The sequence below is a fragment of the Gopherus evgoodei genome, chromosome 1 (genome assembly GCF_007399415.2).
Source record: "Gopherus evgoodei ecotype Sinaloan lineage chromosome 1, rGopEvg1_v1.p, whole genome shotgun sequence".
In the NCBI taxonomy this organism is placed as follows: Eukaryota; Metazoa; Chordata; order Testudines; family Testudinidae; genus Gopherus; species Gopherus evgoodei.
Window position 1 is genome coordinate 191601319 of NC_044322.1, and position 14382 is coordinate 191615700.

Sequence of the window (14382 nt, forward strand, 5' to 3'; positions counted from 1 at the left end):
CCTGCCCGGCCACTGCCAAACAGCTGTTCCACAGCTTTAGCGCACTCCGGGAGGGGGGAGGAGTGGGAATGTGGTGCTCTCAGGGGAGGAGACGAGGAGAAGGTGGGGCCAGGGCAGGGATTTGGGGAAGGAGTTGGAATACTGGCAGAGAGGGGGCAGATTTGGGGTGGGAACTTTGGGGAAAGGGATTGAATGGGGGTGGGGATGAGGTGGGGCAGGGGCAGGGCCTCATGGAGAGAGTGGAGTGGGGGCAGAGTCAGGGGTAAAAGGGGAATCGAGCACCCACGGGAAAGAGGGGAAGCCAGTGCCTATGGGAGTGGCTGATATAGGACTCAATTAATAAAGAACTCAAGGAGCCTAACATAATTAATGCAAATAAACTTGGGTTTATGGAAAATAGATCCTGTCAAACTAACTTAACAACTTTTTTTGATGAGATTACAAGTTTGATTGATGAAGGTAATGTCAATGTAATATACTCTGACTTGTGTAAGACATTTGACTGGACACAACATTTTGATTAAAAAACTAGAATAATTTAAAATTAACAGACATTAAATGGATTAAAAACTGGTCAACCGATAGGTCTCAAAATGTAACTGTGAACAGGTAATCATCACTGAGTGGGTCTGCTTCCAGTGGGGTCCTGCAGTGATTGGTTCTTGGCTCTGTGCTTAACATCTTTATCAATGACCCTGGAAGAAAAAAAAATCACCACTGCTAAAATTTGCAGATGACTTAAAAATTTTGGGAGTGGTAAATAATGAAGAGGCCAAGTCACTGATGCAGAGCAATCTCAATTGCTTGGTAAACTGGGTGCAAGCAAACAATATGTGTTTTAATATGGTTAAATGTATACATCTGAAGAAGAATGTAGGCCATACTTACAGGTGGGAGACTCTATTCTGGGAAGCAGTGACTATGCAAAAAAAATGTGGGGGTCATGGTGGATAATCAGCTAAATATAGCTCCCAGTGTGATGTTGTGACTGAAAGGGCTAATGCAATGCTGGGATGCATCAACAAGAATCTCAAGTAAGCGTAAAGAGGTTATTTTACCTCAATATTTGGCACAGGAGCAATGCTGGTGCTCACAATTCAAGAAGGATCTAGATAAATTGAAGATGGTTCAGAGAAGAGACACAAAAATGATTAAAGGATTAGAAAACAAGTCTTATAGTGATAGACTCAAGGAGTTCGATCTATTTATCTTAACAAAGAGAAGGCTAAAGGGTGACTTGATAACAGTCTGTAAGTACGATAGAGGAACAAATATTTAATAAAGGGCTCTTCAATCATGCAGAGAAAGTTATAACACAATCCAATGGCTGGAATTTGAAGATAGACAATTCAGATCAGAAATAAGATGTAAATTTTTACTGGTGAGAGTAATTAACTATTGGAACAATATACCAAGGATCATGGTGGATTCTGCATAACTGACAATGTTTAGATCAAGATTGGATATGTTTCTAAAAGTCTTCTCTAGGAATTATTTTAGGGAAGTTCTATGGTCTATCTACACAGGAAGTCAAACTAGATGACCACAATGGTCCAGAATCAATTAAGCTTGCTCAGGTAAAACTGCATGAGTGGTAGTCCAGCTGTGGGGAAAGGACTGAAAACTCCTAATGTAGATATACCCTTATTGCCTAGTTTTTCCACCTGTAAAATGAGGATAGTAATACTTATCCACTTTAGTAAAATGAATTTATTTCTATGAGAGAAAAAACATTCTGCTAAGTGCTAAGAATGATTATGTACAAACCATATGTGGTTGAGGTTAGCCTTTGGTCTTAGATGTACCTGTGGAGGACTGTTTCTCATGCAGTTTCATTAATATCTGTTGCACATCACATCCCGCATCAGAAATTTGATATAGTTTCATGGCAGTACATACCATGTGGCTGAAAAGAAGCTGTGCAACTCTTTCACAACAAAACTCCCTAAATTGGAAGAACTTCATCTAGCCTGGATTTTGGTTAGATTTTGCAAACTTTTCAGTGAGCCTGGTCTGAGTTATGAACAAAGCATGGTGAGATGATGATTTAATTTGAAAATAAAGAGTGAGATTTTCAAAAAGCACCTCAGAAAGTTGGGAGCATGAATCCCATTGAGTTTCAATTGACTTGTGCTCTTCATACCTTTAGGCACTTCAGAAAATCCCATCCCATACGAACCTCAGTGCATGGTGTCAGCCTGAAACTGTAGTCTTGGCTGAATTTCAGTTTGCATTTTGGAGCAAAACTGAAGGCATGAAAATCAACATGAAATGAAATTAGAAAAGAAAATTCAACAAAACTTCACGTGCAATAAAGCTACTGCACTCTGTATAGCTTAACAAGTTTTGGCACTATCTTTCCAAGGCCAACTAAGAATTAGACCATTTAAAAAAAATGTAGAATTTAAAATCAATGAGCATGTTTGCATGAACAATAAGTGGAAACATTCTAAAACCATAAGCTTTGTTTTTATAGTCTTCATAGAGATTTTTCTGAAATCTGCACATTTTCAAAGAAAGAAAATAAAGGTTTTATCATTCTGGAAGGGAAGATAGATTTAACTCTTTCAGTCAAAAGTCCTGTGTTCATGAATCTTCTGAAAGACAGACTCAACAGAGGGAACTCTGAAATAGGTGTGAGAAAAATTAACATTTGCAAAAATAATGGAAACAGTGCAAATTGTATTTGCATACTGGTAGTACTTAGCAAACTGAAGATCATTTGGGACCTATCTAATCTATGTCAGATGATAGAGCAAAATGTGGCCTCAGTGACACAGTCTGCCAAACAACATTGATTTTGTTTTTTCCTTTATGTGGTAAATGTAATACTCATTTTTTCCATACTTACGTGTCCTACAGTGTCCCTTTTAATAGGAATAGGTTATGTTCATGCCTCTGTTTGCATGTTCTTGGAGTCTGTCCGTCTGGATGTGGAAATAGAGACAGGCACTACTAGATTTATCTGTCAATCTTCCCCACCAGACTAGCTAGGAACCCTTTTTTTCTTTGTCTTTTAATTAAACTTTAGAATACAGCAAAATCTTTGCAAAGACTATACATCTGTCACAATATTTTCTCATAAATATTCAGCCTCCTATCCCTAAAGTCAGAGTGTACTGCTCTCTGAAGACTCAACATCCCTAGATAACCCTAGCCACCTAATGGAGGGAGGACTGAACTTCTACTTGCAGTGGTTGCCATCCTCCCTCCATTGTATAGGAAAGAAGAATCCCAGGACTGGGCTCCAACATTCAGTGGAGAAGCTAAGATGCAGATTACCATTGCCACCAATCTGGACTCTTCTTCTGGAGTCAGCCCGGTTACCTTTATCACCCACACTTTCATGGTCTGGAGGGAGCAACTAGTTCCCACTTCATTCTTCTGGACTCTTCAAAAGAGGAGGCAGCCCATCCATTTTTCTGTAGCAGCAGGACAGGAAAGACTTCTATTGCCACTCCTGCTGCACCTTCAGCACTGAGGGTGAGAGCTGTCCCAGAGTGTCCTTGCCTGTTGAGAAACTCTGCCCACATTTGATACAGTATTTGATTACCACCATATGACTTCAAGTTGAGCAAGGCAGTTTCCCTATGTCTAGGAGAGACAATTATTAATATTTTTGTAAGCCTGCATGCTTTTACCTGCCCCTATAACTCTCTCAATACGAATTCTTGAAGGATCTATCTCCTTTGCAAACTCATGGACAGCAAGAGCTGGGTCTTCATATGTGTCTGGATCAATATATGTTTTTATTCCTGGGAAGCGCACTGGAAAGAAAGGAAGATTTTACTTATGTTTTAGTCAAAAATCCTTCAACAAACATTACCATGCTATAACCAATATTAACTGTAAATAAATGCAGTGACTGGATGGTTCAGTGCATTAGTGATGGGATATTAAGCCTTTTATATTTAAATTGACAGACACAATCTGGACTAAGTCGATAGTGACCCAAAATTATTAGCAACTGATTGCTAATTAAATTGTAGCCTATGTAAAATGAATGGGTGGCCAAACATCTACAATAGTTGGCAGGCTTGTTGACAGCTTTAGAGCTGCCAGGGATTGAATGAATATGGAAGTAACAATACCCTCCCCGCACAGAAGTGGTCTTTCTAGGTGGGCTTGAGCGACACTGGAGAAGTAGGGCAGCATGCGTGGAAGGTTATATTTGGATTAATAGAAGACTTCATTCTCCAGTTCTGCTAGTCCAGCACCTTGCACCATCATGAATATTCATTCATTCAATAATAAAGGCCTCCACCCCCAAACTCCCATCTTGCTTTCCAAAGGATAGTTTACAATTTGGGGCCTGATTCAGCTACCCTTACATAAAGTACTACATGACCAGACAAGCAGTATAGTAAATATTCAGTGGGATTATGAGTAAGGTACTCGTGGAAGAATCGGGCACTTTAGTAAATAAGATGATCAAGGTTATAATTAAATGTGCATATATGAATCCTTCAATTGAATACTCAGCCCCTATTCTTCAGACTTGGAGATGATTTAATTAATTAATGTAAGATAATTTGTTTGCATAGGGAAAAAGTAGCTCTTCAGCAGAACAATACTGAATCTCCATTTTAGCATTTCATGTAATACTACTATTATGAGTCTGTTAAGACACTTGGAAGGTAGTGTATTACCATTAAGGAAGACACTACCAATATGGAAGCACCGGAAATGGTAAATACACAGATAGAATACTGTTAAAGTTTAGTTTCGGAACACCCAATCTGTCATATATTCCAGCAGAAAACTGCCGCAAAGAGAATGGTTACTTGCCCTATAGGAACTATGGTTTTTCAAGAGCTACTGCCCATAGAGATTCCATCTTTGTTGCACATGTGCCCCAGGCATGCAAGATCAGATTCTTCTGGGCTAGCAGTGTCTATTGGGGCAGCGCCTGCACTTCAGTGCCCTCGTGCCCTCGTGCCCCTGCACCTCAGGACATAAATGGTAGAGTAGGCCCAACTGCCCCTTAGTTCCTTCATCAATATAGAATCCCATAAGAGTAGGACTGAGCAGCAATGGGGAAGGAGGGCAGGTCGTGGAATCTGTGTTGATAACACACCTCAAACAACCACAGCTACTGTAGGGTAGAATAATTGTTCTTTTTTGAGTGATTGTCCACACAGATTTCACTCTTAGTGACTAACAAGTGGTAGTCTATTTGCATGGAGGTGGGTATGAGGAGTCCTACTTGAACAGTGACTGCAGTGCTAATCAAAAGTGTCTGATCTCACATACGTAAGCTGCATGCACCATAGTAGCAGAATCTACTGATAATCACTTCATACAGAATAATATAATACAGAACTGTTGTGAATTCACAGGCAAGTCTGGAAAACTGATAAAAAATATTAATGTTGAAATGCAAAAGGTGATGGTCTTTTTCCCTTACAGATTTTTTCAGTAGAATAAATGCAAGTTTTTCAAAAAACTTTTGCAAAGAGGATGCACCGATAAAAAGAGAGGCCTTGGTCCTACAATCAGTGTGGGTCTGCATAAACTAAGGAGTTTTTCCACATGGATTATTACAGGGTCAGGGTCAAAATGTATAGAGAAACCAATATATAACTTTCATTGAAAGTGCAACATAGGCATTAAATAACACAACACTGTATTACTTACAATGTCCATTTTGCAAATGAGCCCTTCTTTTCTCTTCCGATTTCATTTTGGCCTTTATGTACCACTGGCATCTTTTTAAAGAACAAAGAGTTTTAGTAAAATGGTTGTCATACACAGAATAAATGCACATTACATTTTCTATAGAGGTTCATGATATCATAAGTTACTTTGATTACAAGATCTACCTATTATGAATTTACAGAGATTTATAGATAACATTTTTTTGAAAGATTATGTATTCTGAGCAGCTACAAAAAAGCCACATATAAGATATAAAAATAGAATGTGATTGGGGTGATTAACAGAGAAAAAGGAACTATACTGAAATTCAAGTTAGACACAATAAATCCAAACTTTTCAAATTTAGCTCAAACCAGTTATTGAATTTCCAGGTCTGCACTTATCTTTAATTTGTCTACAAACAACAACAGAAAATCCTTCCAATTTGGTGATAAATTATGGAATTTAGCCTCTCTCATGCTATGCCTTTGTGTTTTTATATGTTGATTTGTGCTATTATCTGTAATGTCCTGGGGGTTAAAGCAGCTCACTTTTTCTATACAAAGGTAATAGATTCTATGACACTAATGGGATTCATGAAGGATAAAACCGTTTTTCCATGTCAGAACCACACATTTTCTCTAATTAGCCTCTGCTCCAATCTCTGCATTCATTATTTTGTCACCTCTGTGAAGATGTTAGTGATCATACGGAATAAATAACATAAAACCAGCTTTGTGAGTGTAACTATTAACTATATGTCTAAATGTATTTATATCAAACTAAAAACTCCATTTTGTTTTGTGAGCACCATCTGGTTGTGAGTTGTTCTTTGCCTGTTGTCTTTTTGCCTTCATCTTGGACTGTAATTCCAAGGGTGTTGACAGAAGACAAGCAATGATGAGCAATCAAGGATTGTCAAACATGAATGACTTTGTCCTGGCAACATAATGGGTATGCTGCAGAAGATGGCCTACCTCCAAAAAAAGAGTTTTCATCTCGTCTGGACTTCAGGCGGATTGTAACCAAGCAAAGGATCACCTAATAGGGACCTTGATAACCTAAGGGAGGCTTGGAGGCTGGCCTGGAGGATTACCTGATAGAGGGGACTGGAAAGTGAAAAAGGATAAGTTCTTCTCTTGGTAGCCTTCGCTCACCAACCAGAACAAAAAGGGAAGACTGGACAGGAGGAGCAGGAGGGTGTTGGGACTCTAAAAAGACCAACCAAATCCCAAAGGCCACCTTGGAGTAGTGAGGACACTGAAGAGAGGGTATTTGTGCAAAGATATTTATTATTTTTGCATGGATCTGTATGTCTTGTATGCTTTCTGTGACAAAAGGTGTGGGTGTTTAGAAATCCCTCTGCAACGTCTCTTCCTTACACTGTCACATAGTTCCAAAGGGGGCAACAGTAAATCAGTGGGTCCACAGTTTAAGTGGAAATTTGAGAGCATGCAACAGCTACTGTGGAAGTTTGAGAGAGCTGGCACTAGCTTCAGGGCCTAGGTAATTGGACCACAGTGTTCTCAATGCCAAAAGTGGGGGGCAGATATGGCAACTGCACCAGGAGTTTATGCCTAGACACCTGGAACCTGAGAGACAGTGCCTCAATTCTGCCCAGCCCCAGCAAGTCAAGAGTACATGGCACCAAAGGTTTGCATCCAGTATCAAGGGCACTCCCAGAAATTTTTGACATGGTACACTCAGCTGAACCACTTTCACTTTAGGGGTCGCAGCATCATTCAACTTTGGTTTGGTTTGGTGGTCCCTCCACTGTGACAGAGGATCTGTCAGGCAAACTGTAGTAAGTGGCACTGTGATCCCATTAACTCGGTAGCAATCCCACTCCATTTAGGGGCTCTCTTTTTCCCTCACTGGGTAGCCTTTTTTACCTCCAGGGGTGGTGCTGCTGCTGCCAGTGGTATGCACCATGTGTAATGTGCAAACGGTGATGAGCGCCACTGTGCATTGCAGCAGCTTAGTCCATGTCCAGCAGGGAGCACTCATCTGGGTTGAAACAGTGAGTCTCTCAGTTTTGACACGTTTTCATTATTTGTAGCTTAGGACAAAACACTGAGGAATAATTTCTCTAATGACCAAAATAAATCGTAACAGGCTTTAAAGCTGCATTCTCTGGAATTTAGCCATCCATCCCCCATAATTTTTGTGGCTCTAAGTCATCGCATCTTTCATTTTAATATCTGAAACTGATGGAAATGCTTCCTATTTGCTCTTAATGGATAATCATTCACTGAAGTCACAAGCAGGTGCTTATCTCACCATGCCTCTTTAATATGAATAGACTCATCAGCAGCCTTGTGATTCGACAGTCCATCAAATTGCTAATTCTAAATAGTGAAGCAGAACACATCTGTAGGGTACCAATCCAATCTTTCACACTGAAATTTGCCTCAAATCCTATAGTAAATTGAGTATTTATTCAAAATTTTCTCACTCTGTCTTCAGAGAATAATTTCCAATGAATACTGTCTTATCACTGTGTTTAAGAGATACTTCAAAATGAATCCATATCTTATATAATTGAAAAGTTCCATTCAGTAAGGTGTTAGAAAGCTAAAAGAATCTCTGATGTTCTTAACATTAGCAAAGAGAAAGAATGAAAGTAGAAAGAATTCAAGAATATCCACATCAATACTAATCTTATTCCATTACCGAGTTACTTTTAAGAGATGCATTCACATTATTTTTCAGGAATTCCACTTGATGATTCTACATAATCATTTCTTTCAAAATTTTCCTGTCTTTGTTGGCTGAATCCATCCTTATTTCCACTGAAACAATATAATATTTTCCAGTATCTTCAGCACTAGCTACTAGTAAAGATCTCTGCTTACACTAGTAATATTTAATTGGTCACAATTAGTCTTTGAAGTTAACTTCTCCCATTATTCTTGATGGAATATTAATTCCTGCTGGTTCTATTGTGTTTTTGTCTGTCATGTTACAGGCTTCACAAGAAAGCAGTGCATTCATTCACATAATGACGGACATATTCACATTCAGGAGGGCTAGAACTTCCTCTGCCAATCAAATTAAAGCTTAGATTCTAAGCAGGAGAGCAAATACAGTGTTCAGTTCCACGCAATCCATAGATTCCCCCTCCCTCGCAAAAACCAGATGCCACACAGAGGGAGGAACTCACTAACAATTCCTCTTTGGAGATACTTCCACTTCATTATGTTGTGTGGAGGAAAGGAATCCACAGTTTGTGCATAACAATCCCTCCCCATGAGACAGACTGTGGGATCCCCTACCCCTCAGGAAAACAAAAGAACCTCTCTGTGGAGTCTCCTCATGTCTCTAGAGAAGCTTTGTCTCCCTGAAGCTTTTCCTGTTTCCTAGAGGCACAACCCCAGAGAAGCTGCATAACCAGTGACTCTCACTGGCCATAGGGATCCCAGGCACAAAAGAGAGTGGGAACACACTTTTTTTTGGAAACTGAATCGGGTACAGGACAGGGGTGATATCTGTCCATCTGGCCCTCTCCTTTCTTGGCTATCATACTCATTTCTTGTGAAACCTTGGAGTGAGAAAGAGGCCATCCTGGGGCCCAGGGGTGGTGGAGCTGTGGAAGTGGTTGAGTCCATTTTTCCACATGGTAGGGGGAGACTGCTGCATGGATATTCTTTGTGGAGGATCTGAGACACATGATTCCTCACACTGACAGGGAGCCAGGTTCTGATCTCAGTTACATCTGGGCAAAGTGGTAGTAACTCCACTGAGGTTATATGGATTTACTCCAGATTTACATTTGTGTAAGGAAGAGCAGAATCTGGCCAATAGAATAAAAGCAACTCCTCATCCAATTAACACAGTGTCAGTATTAGATCATGATCATCATATCAAGTGAAGCAAACTGAACAGTCAGTATTGTATTACAAGGAAGGAAATGGAAATGGAATAAGAGAATCATTGGGTAAGTCCTAATAGGTCTTCTAGTGCATCCCCTGCTAATGCATCAATGTTTGCTAAAGTAGATTTAATACAGCTTTGTTCAGCTTAATTTTAAAAATCCCAAGCAAATAGGACTCTCACCACTTCCTTTGGGGAGACTATTCTACAATCTAATTAGTATTATTCTTAGTATGTTTAATTCTAAGGGTTTTCAATTAACTTTTCCTTTACTTAAGTTGATCACAATTCTCTTAGTTGTCCTCCCTCTGTTTCTGGTACCACTTTCCCGATCTGTACTTAGATTTGTAAAACCATGATTCTACCACTAGACTGGACTGTTTTCATAAACAAGATATATATAAAAAATCAAAAACTGATCAGGCAATAGATTTCAGAAAGCATATTTTCTCTTTGTGTATTTCAATTGCTACATCTATTATTGGATATGTATTCTTTTTTAAAGTTTAATACAGAAAGTGGTCACAAAAATAGGCTACTAAAATAGGCTAATAGAGGACGCACTATTGCTAACTGCAAGCACACAAAATAATGAGTCAAGCCCCCCCCATCATGAAATTGGCTTAAAATCATGAGATTTAAAATAAAAAATATATATTTGTGATTCTTTTTATTTGCCTTCTGGCTTCTGAACCTTTAGGGTGTACTTGGATCAAGTTTTCAAGCTTTTCTTGGCAAGGAGGGCAAGAAAAAATGAATGCAGCGATTCTCACCAAATCACATGACTCTAGGAGTGGTGTTTGAAAGAAAACACCAAATATTAGAAGATTCTCACTAAAATTGGGAGAGCTGTCAACATTCAATAAGGGTCACATACACCATGATATTTGGACTGCACAAGGCCCTATTCACCACATAAGCTATGGAGTAATGATTTAACTAATGTTAGCCCACTCATTGGGATGAATCTCACTCTACGTGAACTAGTACAGTGTAATATGAATTACCTCCCAGTGATTAGGAAGAACAGAGTGAGGATAACCAGGAGAGTGAATCCACCAACAGCAGCAGTGGCAATTACAAGAATCTGCCCCTGCTCCGCAGCTATATCAGAAGCTGAAACAGAAACACAGAAAAGAGGGGTTAAAGTTTCCATGAATGGGATACATGCAGAAAGGATCAGAATATTCCACTAGCCAAATGCCTGATTACGCTATAAGAACTGAAAGTTGCAATGACTTCTCTGGTGGTTAATGAGGACAGTCGGTGGAATTTGCCTGTGGAGGGAAGGAGAGGAGGTCAACAGGCAGGTAGTTAGTTCCCTACACTGCTCCTGAAGGTGGGGAGGTGGTTTTGACAGAGAGAGATTAAAGAGGTACCTGGGAACTGCACAAACATTTTCTCCTCTGTTATTTGGTCCTGAAACTTCTGCTCCTGCCTGCCAAAGCTTAAAAATTACAGTCAAAATAGCTGGAATGTCCAGGAGCTATCAGCTCATAAAAATAGCCAATAATTATGAAATTTAAAATTGAACTTGATTTTCAAACTTACACTGTATTGTCCTGTAATTATTCATATAGCTTGCATGTACACTACCACATACAGATGGCTAGAGAGACTCTCCAGCTAGCAATGTGTACATGAAGTAGTGTGCATGCAAAGTGCACAGTTGCACACACAACTATAGTGTCAAAATCAGGCCCCATATTTAAAAGAGCCCAAAGCTGTACTACACTAGATAATTGTAATAATAATAGTAATAAGGTAATAGTAAAAAAATAATGCTTTGTGTTCTTTCCAACCACAAGAAAACTCATGACGTGCAGTTGGTCTTTAAGGGTTTTGGCAAAGCAATTATATTCCAATATTTTAAAAATATATTTAAAATCCTAAATGGTTTGTGGCCTGGATATATGAATAAACTGGCATTCTTTTATATTCTGTCACAGTTGCTAAGATACTGTGGTTTCTTGAGTATAAGCTTTACAAGATGATCAGAGGAAGGCCTATGGAATTCCCAAACTCTTGCAATTTGCCAGGGTCCAAGTTTAGCAAACTTCTAGACACATTGACAGCACATTTATTTAGTCAGCTTAACACTAAGCCCAAGTCTGCATTCATTCTGTGGGAAAATCTTCCAATATTGTATGGATAATATGGACTATATAAATAAGCCCCACAGAAGCCAATGACAAGACTCTTATTTAGCATGTGGGAGTTCCTTTGCAGCACAGGCTCTTCAGGCTGCTAACATATTTGTACAGTTTTAACTATAAGGTGCTTTGGTGAAAGGCAGCTGTAGCGGAACATGACCCCTAGACTGCCTCTTTGCACCCCAAAAACCAGCTCCGACTCCACTGGCTGTGTATTCACTGTACCATTTGAGTTCTCTCCACCAACATCTTTATGCAACAGTCCTATGCAACAGTATTGTTTAGAATATCCCCTGTGCTTTCCGTCCTCCCTTAAGGACCACAGAGGAGCAGTCTCCCTTCCCTGAGGCCTCTGTGAGACTGGACTCAGCTAGCCCTATTCCTCTTCACCTGGCACTTCCTTCCTCTGCCTCTTTATCAATCTTGAGCTGATGGGCTAATTGGCTCATTAGCTCATCCGGTCCATTAGTTTGATTCACTAATTACCTATGATAATCCCAGTCAGTTTTCTTCAGGGGAACTAATGGGTGTCAGAGTGATCTGAGTTCAGGCTCATCTGTTAGCTCCCTGCACTCTATCCAAACAACAAAAAATGTTGTTCTCAAGATTTGTCTGTTCTTATCATTTTTCCAACAGACATTGGGTCTCAGCAAATCACCTGAAAATATGACTCTGCGAGTCTGATCAATTAATTATTAATTATTATTATTAATATTAAACATTTATATGCAGTAGTGCCTAGACACCAGTTCAAGGCCTCAGTCTTTAGATGCTCTATGAATGAGAGAGGGTTTGGCTCTATTGTCTCTATCTCTCTTGCTCTGTAATCCCGAGGATCTTTATCTGCACCTAATTTTATGTGAAAGTTATCACCCTCCAGTACATTTCCATCTGTTCTCTATTTGTTAGTTTTTATGAGATTTAGCAACTAATAAATAGCATGAGCTATCTTTGCAACAGTCGTCAAAGCAAATAAAAGCAATAGTAATTTATGTCCAATTTGCAATAAAAACAATGTATTAATCTCTGCATTCGGTTTCTGTCTCTATAATTTAATGGAAATATGTAGAGACAATAAATTACAATACTGCATTCAGTATCTGTGGTCAATAAACTCTTCACAGACAAGTTAGATACATACATCTTCGAATGGAAGATATAGTGAAATCTTTCATCAACTACTCACTAAATAGTTAAGCTCCCAAACAGTAACTAGTGATATTGCGGGAATGACTTTAGACTTTGCATCATGTTATACTCAATAGAGTCATATTTACTTGGAAAAAATCAACTTAACAAAAATGATGTGACACAAGTAATAGTGCAAATAATAATCATCAGCCCAGGCCTTCAGATCAAATGTTGAATACCATCTCTCAACTGTTGGGGCCCCTGCTAAACTGCTGCAGAGTTTGTTAAGGCCAGAGACATTTTAAAGCCATAAAAAGAGAAGAAAATGTTAAATGAGTGCATATTGCTACCATTTGAAGTGGGGACTAGAGGACAAACTGCAGCCCTTTCAATATGAGTTTAATAGGAAAAAAATGGTATGCAGGAGCAATGAATTCAGCAGGGGCAGAAGGAATATGATGAGGGTTCAGATACACTAACTCCCTGTGCCTGGACATACTTAATACACACTTGCTGCTAAATGGACAATCTGAAGCTTTCTTTCCTGATAACTAAAGTTCTGGATATTGGAGAAGGATAGAGTTGATGATGATAAAAATTGGTTCCATAGCCCAAATAACCATCATGAAGAGCATAAGTCAGGCTTTCTGGATCATTTCTGTTTAGTAGAACTGTTGTTTCTTGGCTTTTTAGCAGAAATGAAGTATAATATATCAATTTGATAACATTAGTCCTCTAACCAGGACTATATCCTGCACATGGAGGGGGATGGACTCGATGACTAAATTGATCTTTTCTGTCTTTAACCAGTATGATTCTTAACTGGGACTATATACTCTTAGAAAGTGATTATTTTGCTCCTCTTGTTCTCTTCTACCATGATGGCAGATATGTCAGAGTCCAATATATTAGGATTTTCTTCAACTAGCCACATCACTACAAAGGGTCCCTTCAAGCCTGACTCTTCCTGACGACCTTAATTTACTTGTCAGATAAAAATGTCAAATGACAGACAAGTATAATTGGAAAATGTAGGTTTGGTAAAAACTGACAGAGAAGTAGTTAAGGCCTGTAAAGTGATGGAAATGCTTATTTTTGCTTGAAGAAATCCTTGTAGAAATCAATAAAAGCACAGTGCAATGAGTAACACACACACAAAAAAGCCCACCAGGAATCTCTGGCTATGGAATGGGAATACAGTAATAAAGCAAACGCAATTTTCAGTTTTCTTACAAAATTCTTGAAAGCAGAGGTTAGATCAGGCCTTTTGCTGTCCTAGGCAAATTTTAGCATATGCACCTCCTTCTGTCTGATCTATTTCATCACATTCTTTCATTTTTTCAACTATATTTTAAAGTTGACCTTTAGGTTTTAAGTAATAAAATCTTTAAGTTTTATCATGTCTCTGTTACGTATTTTTCCGCCCTTGCCACCTCCCTGCTTTTTTCTTCCATCACTCTTCCCCTCCCATCAGCTTTGTATCTTGCTATCTCCTCTCTTCTTCTATTTCCCCTCAGTTATACTTTTGATAATGTATTACTAAATTACTATATTCTTGGTAGTGTATTATTATATTAAACATGAATTG

General features: G+C 38.9%; 1 protein-coding gene across 4 annotated transcripts in view; it reads right to left on the reverse strand.

Moving 5' to 3' along the window:
- Positions 1-14382, reverse strand: part of EPHA6 (EPH receptor A6) — an 898770-nt gene that overhangs the window by 212853 nt on the left and 671535 nt on the right. For all 4 annotated transcript variants that reach the window (XM_030581541.1, XM_030581522.1, XM_030581531.1 and 1 more), the window contains 3 exons: positions 10518-10626; positions 5638-5708; positions 3642-3767 (listed from right to left, as the gene is read on the reverse strand). In XM_030581541.1, the coding sequence (XP_030437401.1) occupies positions 3642-3767; positions 5638-5708; positions 10518-10626 (306 nt within the window). The remainder of the gene's footprint in view (positions 1-3641; positions 3768-5637; positions 5709-10517; positions 10627-14382) is intronic.